At 43.2% G+C, this 15,069-nt stretch overlaps 1 protein-coding gene across 2 annotated transcripts in view; it reads left to right on the top strand.

Moving 5' to 3' along the window:
- Nucleotides 1-15,069, top strand: part of LOC137235833 (uncharacterized protein CG1161-like) — a 264,130-nt gene that overhangs the window by 246,166 nt on the left and 2,895 nt on the right. The window contains exon 4 of one of the 2 annotated variants that reach the window (XM_067758651.1): nt 3,385-3,510. The exons of the other annotated variant lie outside the window; for it this stretch is intronic. Coding sequence (XP_067614752.1) covers nt 3,385-3,510 — 126 coding nt within the window. The remainder of the gene's footprint in view (nt 1-3,384; nt 3,511-15,069) is intronic. 2 annotated transcript variants of the gene reach the window in all.

Genomic DNA, 15,069 nt, shown 5'->3' with positions numbered 1-15,069 from the left:
CCAAATTATTATAAGTAGCCACCTCTTATCGCCCCCTTGGCCGAAAGTCGGCAAGCATCATTTTGATGTCTGGTCGCATAGAGGCATATAAATTTCTTAACAATTTTTTGAAGAATAGCCCTCAAAAGGGGATCGTGGCGAGATATTTGTTTATGCGGGAAACTAAAACACAATACGAGAACGTAAGAGTCTGGAATCCTCATGACCACTACGATTCTTGCTCACCCAAAAATCTTCTATTTAGCGATTAAAAGTTCTGTTCTGCATAAAACAACAACATTTTCATGAAAGAAAAAATATATTTACCGTTGGTAATTTTTGTTATGAATACAAAAGCATAATGTAAAAATAAAAACGTGAGAGTAGTGGGAATTTAAAAATTTTTTGAACGTCATGGTTTGAATGCGGTAGATGGTGCCACTGATCTTCTTCACAACTTTGTACGGGCCTTCCCAACTGCACCGAAATTTGGATGGGACACCTTTCTGCCGGTGAGGGTTGTATAACAGTACCAAATCTCCAAGAAACCTTCCGAATTATTTTTCTTGTCGTACCTGTGTTTCATCTTACTACTCATTACCCTGGGCCGTTCCCTCACACTCTGTTGTTTGGCCAATGAACTACTTCGTAGAGCTTGCGCTTGACGGATTGGCTTCGCATAATCAGTATCGTTCCCACGTTTCACAATAGTAGTGCCCTCCGGCTTGAAACTACTCTCGCATTCTTTCTGGAAAATTCGCTGCTTCGGTTTTATGCGTCCATTGAGTTTTGTCAATGCCAGTGTTACTCTCGCAGGTACTTTTGATTTTGTTTTATTTGACCCATTCGATCCATCAACCTTTGCCTTTGTCTTTCGTAGTCTTTGTCGAGTCTTCTCCACCAGTACTCGATTACTAAGAACCTTTTCTCCAAACTGAAGTTAAGTGGTATATCCTGGTTCTTATAACGCATCATCCTTCTCTGCATATCGATCTTGATATCATGGTCAACCAAGAAGTCCACTCCCAATATGACTTCATCAACGATCTCCGCCACAACGATTTTGTGTAGAACTGTGACGTTTCCAATCAAGACTTCACATATCATTTCTCCCTGGACTTGGTTATACTCGCCAGCGACCGTACGCAACCTTGCTCCAGGTAACGGTTTTACTCTCCTGTTGACCAAGTCGGATCGGATTAAGGAATGAGATGCGCCCGTATCTACAGTCAGTACACGTTCTTTGCCATCCACATCCCCTCTGACGGTAAGACTGCTCGATTTTCTACCAATTTGCGACACAGATATCACAGAACATTCAATAGCTAGAGCTAGCTCTCGATCTCTACATCTTACTCGCTCTTGCCCATCCCCTCCAGCTTTGTTATTAAGACCACCCATGCTGTTGAAACCACTAGGACCAAGATCGCAATGACGTGCAATGTGACGGGGCTTCCCGCATTTGAAGCATTTGATAACTCTTTCACTCCGCTTTTGCGATCCTTTCAGCGCCTTCAATATTGTGTTCACCCAGTCTGGCCTTTCCAACTCCACACGGCTGTGCTGTTTCCTGAATCAGAGCATGTGATACCGTTTCTGTGAATGTAGGTTTTGGGTTTGCGTATGTAGCTCGCTTTGTTTCGACGTCTCGTATGCCATTTATAAAGATCTGAATCTTTACCCTTTCAGTGTATTCCACGGGTGCGCCTGCATTCGCTAAATGTGCCAACCTTTCAACATCTGACGCAAACTCTTGCAATGTTTCACCAGGCCTCTGGAAGCGGTTTTGCAACTCAATTTGGTATATCTGTTTCCTGTGTTCGCTTCCGTATCGCCTCTCTAGAGCCCTCATCAATGTTTCATAGTTGTTCCGTTCGTACTCTGGAATAGTCTGTAAGATTTCCGCTGCATGCCCTTTCAATGCCACGAACAGTGCAGCAACTTTATCTTCCGCATTCCAGTTGTTCACTGCTGCGGTCTTCTCAAACTGTAGCTTAAAGACCTGGAAAGGAACAGAGCCGTCAAAAGATGGTGTTTTTTTCTTCGGATTGCTTGCTGAAACAGCTGGGCGATTTAGTTGCAGCTCCTGTATACGACCTCTCAATGTTTCAATCTCGGCATCAATTTTGTCCTCGAGCTGTACAATTTTTGTATCCTGTGCTTCCAGCTTTGATGTTACCCTTGCTTCCTGTGGTTCTAACTGCGAAAACATTTGTGCCACCTGCAATGATAAGCACTCCTATTGTGTTTTCAACTGCTCGGCCAAGCATGTCTTCTGTTCTTTTAGTGGAGATGACATATCCGTTGAAATTTGTGATATTTATGAAATGCGTGTCTTTTGTTCTTCCATCTTGGATGTTATACGGTTCTCCTGGGATTCTAGTTGAGATGCCATATATGTCTTCTATTCTTCCAGTTGAGACGACATTTGCGACGACATTGATGTCACTGTCGATATTGTGCAGATATTGCAGCCAATATCATGTTCAAGTCTGTGCTCGTAACTATCTGCGATGTTTCATTTTTCTCTTCAATTTTTGTTGTCTCCTCGCCATCAAGAGGAAAGACATACTCTTCCTTTAATTCCTTCTGCTTCCATTGCCTCTCGTAATCGTGCCTGAAGTTCAATTTTAATGACACTTGTATTCAGTCCACGGCTCACCAACTCTTATTCAGTTACTGGATCTTCAATTCACTGAACTTTGCGTGTCCAAGTTGTATTCAAAATCTCCGGAATTTATTCAACAATCCCACTTCTGACACCAATTGTAACGAATTTACTGAAATTCCGCTTATTTGCAATCTTCTGCTAACGTTCGAATCACTAAACTGTTGAATAAATAACTCCAATATTTAATAATGCAAAATGGCCTTTATTAAAGTACTTCACAATAACAGTTATAACTCGCAACTAATAGCTTGCTTAAATGAAACTGATAATACTAGTAGTAGCTCGCTAGATAGCGTCTTAAATCCAACTGATTCGCGCCTCTACTGTTGCTGCCTTTTATAGTGTTTGGTTCCCTCCTTGACATTTCTAGGCGGTTCTGTTCTAGAATCTACTAGTTGGTTATCTGCTATAAGTTTCTCAGCTATAACTGCAGATGCAGAATTTTTATAGCTTCCCTCACATGCGCTGTATTTGTGACAATATTTTCTTCTGCTAGTTTGGGTTTGTGTAACAAAACACTTATTCTTGGCATAATTTTTGTTTGATCAGGTCGTTGAACGCTCTGGATGGCAAAACATATGTTTTTCGTAGTGTAAACTATTATCTTTAAAATCTCTCTGCGCATCACTTCAATTTTGGGGATACATATATATTTCTTGATTGATAATCGATCAATACATTTAAATCAAAAATAGGTGATTGATACCCATATTTTATATTTGTATAATTTACAGGTCGTTGTCATAATTGTGATTTGGATTATATCTATACTTGTAATTTATATGCTCTTCCTAATTTGCTTGGATCCGCTGCTCAACAAACGTGTTAAGGAGAACTATCAGGAGCACACAAACGAAGATGTAGATATTAAACATTTTAGCGCTCAATATAGACATTTAGTAGATGAAAATAAAGACTAATTCTTTTTTTAGTTTATGATTTCGATTTTATAAGATACTAATTTTATTAATTATTGTCACCCCAAATACATAAAGTTGCAAAAAGCCTGCTCCTAAATTTGAAACTTCGTCAAGAGTTCCCGAAAATTGTTTTTAATTTTTTTATTTTTCTGAATACAGCCTAAACTATTTTTTTATTATAACTTGGTTATTTTAAATCTCAAAGCTCTTTATTTTCTTTTAATGTCTTTTTAAGCTGTGAAAAGGGTTTCATTTAGCTTTATCTACCAACCGAAACCAAGGGCTGCCGCTTGAAGTATACTTCTAACTTAAACAAACTGAGAATAATCGACTATGTGGAAACAACGGCAGAGTTAAAAAAATACAGAAGACCAAAAAAATATATACAAGTTTTAAAAGGGTGAAAAGGTTACAATAAAAAAATTATTTCGGTTATGTGACAAGGATAAGCAAATTTGTGTTGAGACCCTCTCAACATTACATTAAACCTTAGGGTCTGTTTCATGTGCTATACATTACACTAGGATGCTCCTCATATGAATAAAAAAAGTTGCAAGTCCTCTAAATTTATGTTGAGAGAATCTCGGAAAAAAAGTTTAAAATTTTGCTTGATCCTTAAAAATACAGTCGAATTTGATTTTTTTGTTGTAACTTAGTAACTTGATAGCCGATTTTTAAAATCAATATTTTATTATTTTTGCCTTTAGAGGCTTTAGAGATTCAAAATTAGGGGCGGACTTTTGCAAATATTTCTTCGACCTAGTCTAGCATACATACATACCCACATTCAAAAATATAGGTATACCCATGAGGCCCACTTGCAGAACGGCAAGTTAACCAAGCTCAAAGTTAAACTGAAATGAGGAGTTAAACTCATACATTTTTGACAAATTTTTTAAATAAACTGAGCTAAAAAAACTTGCCGTTCTGCAAGTGGGCCTTAGAGCACTTTTTTTTTCACTATCACTAAGTGTTTGCTAAAAATTCTCTCTAATATGACTTATTATAAACAGCCCAATTCTAAACAAAATTTTTTCCGGGGTGTTGGTTTTCTTCTCGCGCTCCTCCATTTTGATTATTTTATTTGCGGAAGTTTTTACTCAAACAAATTTCCTCTTTTTTAATGGGGGAAATCGGGTATTCTATACTCAAATCAGAGTTGTTAATAAATGCATCCCATTTGGAATATATATTTCTTTGATTGTACCTGCAAAGGATTGCAATACTTTTTCGTTATTTCGAAATAATGAATAAAAAATGCTTAGTCATTATTCCGAAAAACGAATAAAGGCCAATTATTCCCTTGGATGTATCTACGTATGTGTATCTTTTCTAATTGTTTTATTACTTTTAAGAGTCCAGTAAATTCAAATAGTAACTGAATTTCGTTCACTTATGTTTTTTGTAGTGACATACATTTAGAGCTAGTTGGGCCTTATATCCTTGCGTTCGCAGTTTATCGAAAAAACCAGAGACCATAACTGTTGATCCTTTTATAATAAAAGTCCTTCAAAAAAAATGTTTTCGAAATTTTAATTATAAAATCCGAACTTTTATTTTATCATTTTATAAGTTGAAAAATAAACCTTCATCCGGACTTTTACTTATTAAGGACAGAATAAAAGTTCGGTCCAATAACTATACAACGGCTCATCCAAATTAAAAGTATTTTGTTGTTACCTTTCCCGTGGCTGGAACCTAAGACCTTTAGTGAAGTAGGAAAGCGCACTACTTCCACTTCCTGGCTGTCGCTATGTCTGGATTGAATTTCCCAACAAAACTCCCGCTGTGCAAGATGACGTTTAGCAATAGTGTCAGCTCAGTCAGGGCTGGGAAGAACTTCTCCGATCCGTTCGAAACTAAACAGGGTTTGGGGCGCGGTGACACGCCATCAAATGATTTCTTAATTTGATGCTGCATAAAACAATACAAGCTGGTAGCTTTTACCACGCTAGAACATTATTTTATAAAATAGTGCAATTACTGGTGTATGCTGACAACATTAACATCATCGACCGAAACGCCGCTTACTTGGAGTAAGCAACAGAAGCAAACATTTTTTTTCTGGTAAACGATGACAAAATAAAGTACAGGATTTTATCAAGAAAAGAGTAAAGACCCGAACACATTCGACTCTTGCGTCCTTTTCGCTGGCGTCACTTTGCAAGAACGCACTTTGAAAGGTTCATCTGAAGGCTTTTAAGACGTTACAGGGAGGAGGTTCACTAATTATGGTCATTACCCACCTTTCTTGCTCAATAGAAGGGCTTCTTCAGCCGTTCGGCCTTGACCATTTACTAAATTCCTAATGGAAGGATCCTCTCCAAAACTCTGTGTCTTCACCGTGAAACATTACTTGATCTGCGCTCGGTGTGGCAATGTGGACAGAAAGGCTCCTTCCTTATCCTACGCTTATATAGATATTCCTTGACCTCCGTGCCCGCTCAATATCTGTGTTAGGTGGTAGTTTAGTTCGCAGTTTTCTCGCTCGTACCGTTCAGATATATTCCTAACTAGCATGAAGGCCCAGCGCCCGATTCTTCCCACCGTTCTTGCAACCTAACTATGGTTCGTGACCTTACGCTTTTCTTAGCATCTTCAGATGGCAGGACGACTCCAATGCCATACAGATAAGCCATTTCACTGGAGAGTAATCTAGTGGGATTTACCGGGATAAAACAGGGATAGCGGACACCATCGGATAAACACATGCTATCTAAAATTGCCCCCCAAAAACATATACTAGCATCCTACCGTTCTACTGCTGCATATAATATTATCGAGCTTATATTGATAAAAGCTGACGGGTAACTTCGCCTGGGCCGCCGATGTTGGACATTATTCGCGTTAGGGCTCCCCACGTACTCTAGAAACTTTCTCACCCACCGCCCTGAAGCGCTCCTTAAAAGTTATTTTTGAGTCGACGTTTACTCCTAAATATTCCAATAAAAGCTTTGAATTTATTTGACAATCTCTAATGGTTAGAACTAACTCATCCACAGTCATCTTTGAGCTCACCAAAATGACTTCTGTCTTATTGCTAGCCATCTCCAGCTCGTTCTTCAGCCATTCTTTTATTCTTCCCACGGCGTCATTACATGATGCTTGGAGCAGATCAAGTTTCTTGGCCACTAGGACTGCACAATATCATCTGCATAGCCGACAATTTCCGTGCCTCCGGGAAGATCGATTTGTAGCACAACGTCATACATCGCATTCCATAGCGTTGGCAGATCCCTGAGGGACAACGTCGCTGATGTTGCGCTTTCTTGGTCTCTCATCCGTATCCGTATCAAAGAAGAGTACTCTGTCGCTAAAATAGCTACCAGTTATTCTAAGCAGATAAGCAGGTGTGCCAAGGTTTCGTAGCGCTTTTATTATCTGCATTCAGTTCGTGGTATTAAAAGCATTTTTAATATCTAAAGTTATCAGTGCACAGAGCTTCCTTTTATTTTGGCCTGCTTATTACTGCGCGGGCTACATTGACAACTATTTGCATCTATCGTGGAACTCGATTTTCGAAATCCAAACTGACTATTTGACAAGCCACCTGGGCTTTCCAGGGTCTGCTGCAGACTCTCACTAATAATACGTTCGAGAATCCTATTGAATCCAACATACAAAGTGGCCTGTATGAGTATGGCTGGTCGGGCATCTTACTAGGTTTCAGCAAAGGAGCCAGTCTTTGACGTTAAAGAGATCCGTAAATACTGATATTCTCGACCTTATTGCTGATTTTAGGGCTATATTTGGCACTCCAACCGGTCCTGGAGACTTATTATCCGTAACTCTTTGTGGTGCATCCAGTACCTCCTGCTGTGTTATTTCTGTGATTTCCATACCTTCGAGACCCTCATTTTGATAAGCCCAGTAATCTTGTGTCGAAAAAAGAGTTTTTACGACTCTTCTCATTAGTATTGGGCATGTAGGCTGCCCTGCTTTCCGCCCTTTAACTTTCGCCATCACCGTTCTGTAAGCCAATCCCCAATGATCAAGATCGGCACTATCCATCAGTTTTTTGAAACACGCTCACTTATAGTATTTCTTTGGGCTAGGTAGGTATTGTGAAGCTCATCATATCGTGGCGACGAGCGTGCCTCTGTGCCCTTCGTCGTGCTTTGAGGCATTTTCTACGTTCCTCCCCTTTTCATCGTTCCACCAATATACCGGAGTCCGAATTAATTTTGCCCGACTTCCGGGGATGGGAGCATCACGTGCCATACTTAATGATTTAGATATTTGAACCGACAGGTCTTCAGCATGGGTCCTTGGCATTATGGCATCATTTCATACAACACCAAAACGCTTCTGGTTCAAAAAGGTATTGTTTCCATCTTCTTCTTTGTAGTTGTTTGAAAGCTGTCCTTGGTGAGTTTCCACTAGCTCTAAGCTAATAGCTTTGTGGTCGCTACTGATGGACCACTTTGCCCGTCGCACTTTCTATATCTATGACGGAGCGTCTATTGCCAAAGTCGAATATTTATTTCCCTGGCTCATTTAGAAGTTTTAGCCTCAGGGGTGTAAGGCTTTCGAGAAAAACTCTACCTCTATCGTTAGTTCGACTGCTACCCATGTTGACCATGCATAGAAGTATTCACATATTATAAGCGGGTGTTTACCCTGTGCTTCTATTAAGAATGATGTTCTCAAACTCTGTGGTATTCATGCTCGGAGGTAAATAGCAACTAAAAATTTATATTCCTTGGATTTTTGCCCACGTGAATCCAGCCATCGGTGCCATCTTTTCCTGCGGAAGAAGTTTTCGTGGTATCCAAATTGAGGCTTTCCCAGCCGAGTCTGTCAGCTTGCTTGCTTCTGCTTATTTCTGTACGCTTTAGAGAGTATCGCTATGTCAAATCCTTCAAACATTGTTTGGGATAAGAGGTCGGGAGCCGCTTCACAGCGGTTTAAATTGATTTACAACAATCTCATAGGGCGTCCTTATGTCCCTCATGACTGCATTTCCTCCAGAGTTTTGACCTATCTATAGTCTCTTTGCACTTCTGGGCTATCCATAGCCCCAGCACCTACAACAGTATCTCCCCTGTTTCACCTCTCTAATTCGACAAGATACCCATCCATCTTTGCACCTTTACAACAACTTTAGCATCATCCACTGTAAGGCTTGAAAGTGCCGATTTTGTATCGCTGTACTCTGTAAGTACACTTTTTATGGCAGTTCGATCAGGCCGTTCTACCCTGCATTGCTGATGACTCGCATCACAAATCTCATCGGGCGTAGTAATCTCATCGAGGTCTCTGAACTATAGTGTGAAAGCTTGACACTTTGCTGACTCTTTTAGGACTGCTTCAATCTCTGCTTTTTACATGCTTGTTTTCCGTTCCTCAAACCTTTTTAGCTGCAGCAACAAATCTCCTGTTGCCGTTCTTCTTATAATTTTGACGTCACTCCCTAGGACTTTTAATTCATTGCAACTTTTCACTTTTCGCAATATGAGAGCATGTGTAGTATCTCCAGCCTTATGATCGCATCCGACCTGGCTTTAATCATTTCCCTTCTATTCGCTTTTTTGGGTCTGGATACCTGCTACTCTCCCGACTTTTGAGCTGTCACATCTTTCCTTTCGACCTTTTTCTGGTTCAGTGGCGCTTGTGACTCCCCTCATGTCCTGGCGTAACGTCCTTGGCTAAGATCGTGGGCTTGGCTACTGTATTTTCCATTGTCGAATTCTTCCTCGGTCTCTTTCCTGGGAACGACGAACTTCCATCATTGCCCGTGTCACTGGCAATTATTTTCTTCTTTAAGTTCTTTACCTCCAGCGCGGATTCGATGCCTTGATTATGGAGTATAGTGTATATTATTACGCCCTTTGAAAAACTTAAACAGATCGTCAATCGATCTCCCCAATTTGGTCATCTTATTTTCGATCCCTCCCAAGGCCTAACGATTTTGAAGATCTTCCGCCACCTTCTCAATGACGTCGCTTAATGAAGGAGTGTCTGTTTTAGTTTTCTCTCGTCTTGCGTTGCAGGGGGCCACGTGAAGATTAACGCAGTCCCTTGTGCAAACTGCGTTCAGAGCCAGATCAGCGTTACTCGGGAGGATCTCAACCGAATCTGCACCACCAACTTTTTGATAACGGACTTCGAACGTACCCCAAGGCCTGCCAAAGTTTTAACGGGATGGAGACAAATATGACATTAGCCGGAAAGTCGTTTTAACGGGGTGTCATGCCGTGTACTAAGATTTCCGAATGTCACACTCCCCAGCCCTTTGCAAACATACCCAAATCGTTATTCCAGTATACCTTAATTAAGAAGACCTTACTGGGCTCAGAGTTAATATACTATGAAATATAAGCTTTTTTAATAATTAAGCATCTACTCGCCCTTGGATTTTTGCCCACGTGAATCCAGCCATCGGTGCCATCTTTTCCTGCGGAAGAAGTTTTCGTGGTATCCAAATTGAGGCTTTCCCAGCCGAGTCTGTCAGCTTGCTTGCTTCTGCTTATTTCTGTACGCTTTAGAGAGTATCGCTATGTCAAATCCTTCAAACATTGTTTGGGATAAGAGGTCGGGAGCCGCTTCACAGCGGTTTAAATTGATTTACAACAATCTCATAGGGCGTCCTTATGTCCCTCATGACTGCATTTCCTCCAGAGTTTTGACCTATCTATAGTCTCTTTGCACTTCTGGGCTATCCATAGCCCCAGCACCTACAACAGTATCTCCCCTGTTTCACCTCTCTAATTCGACAAGATACCCATCCATCTTTGCACCTTTACAACAACTTTAGCATCATCCACTGTAAGGCTTGAAAGTGCCGATTTTGTACCGCTGTACTCTGTAAGTACACTTTTTATGGCAGTTCGATCAGGCCGTTCTACCCTGCATTGCTGATGACTCGCATCACAAATCTCATCGGGCGTAGTAATCTCATCGAGGTCTCTGAACTATAGTGTGAAAGCTTGACACTTTGCTGACTCTTTTAGGACTGCTTCAATCTCTGCTTTTTACATGCTTGTTTTCCGTTCCTCAAACCTTTTTAGCTGCAGCAACAAATCTCCTGTTGCCGTTCTTCTTATAATTTTGACGTCACTCCCTAGGACTTTTAATTCATTGCAACTTTTCACTTTTCGCAATATGAGAGCATGTGTAGTATCTCCAGCCTTATGATCGCATCCGACCTGGCTTTAATCATTTCCCTTCTATTCGCTTTTTTGGGTCTGGCTACCTGCTACTCTCCCGACTTTTGAGCTGTCACATCTTTCCTTTCGACCTTTTTCTGGTTCAGTGGCGCTTGTGACTCCCCTCATGTCCTGGCGTAACGTCCTTGGCTAAGATCGTGGGCTTGGCTACTGTATTTTCCATTGTCGAATTCTTCCTCGGTCTCTTTCCTGGGAACGACGAACTTCCATCATTGCCCGTGTCACTGGCAATTATTTTCTTCTTTAAGTTCTTTACCTCCAGCGCGGATTCGATGCCTTGATTATGGAGTATAGTGTATATTATTACGCCCTTTGAAAAACTTAAACAGATCGTCAATCGATCTCCCCAATTTGGTCATCTTATTTTCGATCCCTCCCAAGGCCTAACGATTTTGAAGATCTTCCGCCACCTTCTCAATGACGTCGCTTAATGAAGGAGTGTCTGTTTTAGTTTTCTCTCGTCTTGCGTTGCAGGGGGGCCATGTGAAGATTAACGCAGTCCCTTGTGCAAACTGCGTTCAGAGCCAGATCAGCGTTACTCGGGAGGATCTCAACCGAATCTGCACCACCAACTTTTTGATAACGGACTTCGAACGTACCCCAAGGCCTGCCAAAGTTTTAACGGGATGGAGACAAATATGACATTAGCCGGAAAGTCGTTTTAACGGGGTGTAATGCCGTGTACTAAGATTTCCGAATGTCACACTCCCCAGCCCTTTGCAAACATACCCAAATCGTTATTCCAGTATACCTTAATTAAGAAGACCTTACTGGGCTCAGAGTTAATATACTATGAAATATAAGCTTTTTTAATAATTAAGCATCTACTCGCCCGTCACTGGGGGTTCACAGGGTGCATGAGGCCTTTTGAGCCAAACTCTCCTCGCCAGCGTCTCTCGGTCTGATTATTTGAATATTCGCAGACAACTAAAATTAATAAGCTGTTCACTGTTTTCCGGCAGTGACCCCCTTGGCCTGAGCTCAGCCATAGTATTTAGATACCTCCTTAAGTTCTGGCAGTATGTAGCTCTTCATAGATAGAAACCTAGTGTGTTCTAGAGCTGGGCGTTCACGCAGGGTGCTCGACTGTTTTTTTGCTGTCCTCTTCGCAGCAGTTCCTGCAAATGCTGTTAAAAGGGATACCCAATCTCTCAGCATACAGGCCAAGCGGCCAGTGTTCCGTGTTTGTACAGTGACCCTAAAGATTTATTTCTTTGAACCATTTAGTATGTCCTCCGTTCTCCTATTACCGTAATTCGGCGAGGTTTGCTTGTTTATTTTGCGGGAGTCCGTATGTTTCTGTTGCTTGATGTAGTGGATGATGCATCTCGATCGCCTTTTCACTTCCCAAGGCAGTCGGTTCTATGTACCGGAGCGACTCGGGATTTTTCCCGACCAAGGACTGTCATTTCAGTGTGACCCCATCTAATTTGTTTCATCCCTCCCACAAATTGTCATCCTCCCAGCAGCTCCTTGCAGCAGGACTGCTCCATATTCTCTTACTCCGGGAAGGCATCGAATCCAATCCGGGTCCGTCTCCTGACCCCGGTCCTGAGAAATGGTTTTGCTGCATCTGCCGGAAAAGAATCTTTTTAGGACGGTGATACTCTGTTCAGTGTGTCTCGTGCAAGGGACGGTTGCATCGGACAGGTTGTTCTGGGCTTGATCCCAAAACCCGACGTCCACGTAACTTTTATAAATCTTTTGTGGCTCCTTGCTGTTCACGCCCAAGGGCGTCCCGTAGTCCACGTCTAAGCGCCCCCCCCCCCCCCCCCCCCCCCACTACCTTCCAGCAGCCCCGCTGCTCAGCAAGCCACAACAAGTACCCGCTACTGCTCGCGCCCCACGGCGCCAACAACTCAAACAGCTGCTACCACTCATAACTACAATCTTCGTAGTAGAGTCGGAAGCAATGCTGAGCAACAGCCCCTGCCCCCGTCTCCCCCCCCCCCCCCCCCCCCCCCCCCTTTCCGGCAGCAATCGTGTAAGTCAGGGAAACATACTCTTAGTCCCTACCTGCGTTTGCCAGCACAGAATATATATGTTTGCGACATCCGCCCAATGCAGCTCCTGCCTTGGGTGGTGCCATTTCCCTAGATGTTCTGGTCTCCGCGACGGCAACCCCCCGACGGGTTTCATCGCGCCATGTTGCCAGGTCGCAAACCCAAATCATCCGGGTACCCCAATGCTTGCCCAAGGACGCCCAGTCCTAGGGCCACAACAGCAATTGCGTCCTGGCCTTCCCCAACCCAGGCGTAGTCACCCGTCACTTACCCCCAGAGTGGCGACGTCTCCCCTTATGCACTTCAGAATTCTGCAGTTAAACTGTAATGGACTAACTGGGAAGATTACGGAGATAGTCGATTTCATGAAGCGGCACAACATCCGCATTGCTGCGATTCAAGAGACTAAACTCACAGCAAGATCTGCATTGCAGACCTGCTCTGGGTATAACGTCCACAGGAAAGACCGCGAGAGCGGAAATGGAGGCGGTCTCGCGTTTATCATACACCACTCTGTGCAATATTGTATATTTGATCCTGGCATCGACCGCAGGGACAATGTCTGAGAACGTCAAGGCTATCTGTCCGGTCAGGCGATGCAAACCTAGAAATCATCAACATCTACATCCCTCCTGCCACCTGTTCTCCCAGTGGATACCGCCCTAATATCAGGGCCTTACTCACTGGCAACAATCGCATTATCTTAGGCGATTTCAATGCCCATCATGATCTATGGCATTCAAACTTGCGGGCGGACAGTAGGGGTGAGATGTTGGCGGATCAAATATAAGAAACGACGTTCTGCACAATAAACGGAGACGCCCCCACACGTATGGTAGGAAGCTGTCACAGCTCGCCAGATATCTCAATCGTGAGCGCAGAACTCGTAAACTGCGTCAACTGGCAGCCGATGGTAACATTCGCATCCGACCACCTGCCCATACTTATTTCGCTTGAGCGTAACGCCGACTTCATCGTCACTGAAAAACGCACTTTCATAAACTTCAAAAAAGGAAAGTGGGAAGAATATAAATCCTTTACAGACAGCCGCCTAGCTGCCCTCCCTATCCCGACTGGTGCCCGCCAAGGGGAGCGTGCCTTCCGTAAGGTCATTAAATCCGCCTCGGCACATTTCATTCCCGCCGGGAGAATTCCCGAAATCCGGCCCCACTTCCCGGCGGAGGCCGCAAACTTAGCGAGAGAACGTGACCTTATAAGACAGCTTGACCCAGGCGACCCCCCAAATAAGGGATATAAACCAACGCATCAGATTGCTTGTAGATGAACACAAGCGGGCGAAATGGGAGGAGCACCTAAGAGGTTGTAACCTCTCTACCGGTGTGGGTAAACTTTGGTCCACCGTAAAGTCCCTATCAAATCCGACTAAGCACAAAGACAAAGTTTCCATCGCCTTTGGCGACAAAGTGCTGTCGGACGCGAAAAAATGCGCGAGCGCTTTCTGCCTACAATATATAATGCATCCTTCGGTCGACAAAGATAGACGGAGAGCCAATAGACGCGCACATAATCACAAATTCAGCGCGTCACCAATCACCATCACCGCTAAAGAGGTTGAGGACGCCATTGGTCGTGCTAAACCATCCAAAGCAGTGGGCCCAGACGGCATAGCCATGCCGATGCTGAAAAACCTAGGGAAAGAGGGGTTCAAATATTTAGCGCATGTCTTCAATCTGTCTCTTTCCACCTTTGTCATACCTGAGAAATGGAAAATGGCCAAGGTGGTCCCGCTACTAAAGCCTGGGAAACCAGCTAACATAGGTGAGTCGTATCGTCCGATATCTCTCCTATCGCCAGTGGCAAAGACGCTCGAAGCCATTTTGCTCCCTTATTTCCAAGCAAATTTGCAGCTAGCCCCTCATCAGCATGGCTTCAGAAAACTCCATAGCACTACCACCGCGCTAAATGCCATTAGCACCCAGATAAATTGCGGTTTAAATCAATACCCCCACCATAGAACAGTACTCGTAGCGCTAGACCTATCAAAAGCTTTTGATACGGTCAACCATGGCTCGTTACTGCAGGACCTGGAAGGGCCTACCCTTCCCCCATGTCTTAAAAGGTGGACCGCAAATTATCTGGGTGGTCGGCAGGCATCGGTGCAATTTAGAAACGAAACATCAAAACCAAGGAGAATTAAACAGGGGGTGCCACAGGGTGGTGTCCTATCCCCACTTTTATTTAATTTCTACATATCTAAGCTACCTTCACCACCGGAAGGAGTCACAATCGTTTCCTACGCCGATGACTGCACAATAATGGCCACAGGCCCAGGCCCAAAGATCGATGAGCTATGCAATAAAATAAAC

This window comes from Eurosta solidaginis, unplaced genomic scaffold (assembly GCF_040869045.1).
Source record: "Eurosta solidaginis isolate ZX-2024a unplaced genomic scaffold, ASM4086904v1 ctg00001103.1, whole genome shotgun sequence".
Lineage (NCBI taxonomy): Eukaryota > Metazoa > Arthropoda > Insecta > Diptera > Tephritidae > Eurosta > Eurosta solidaginis.
This window is presented reverse-complemented; position numbering and strand designations above follow the sequence as displayed.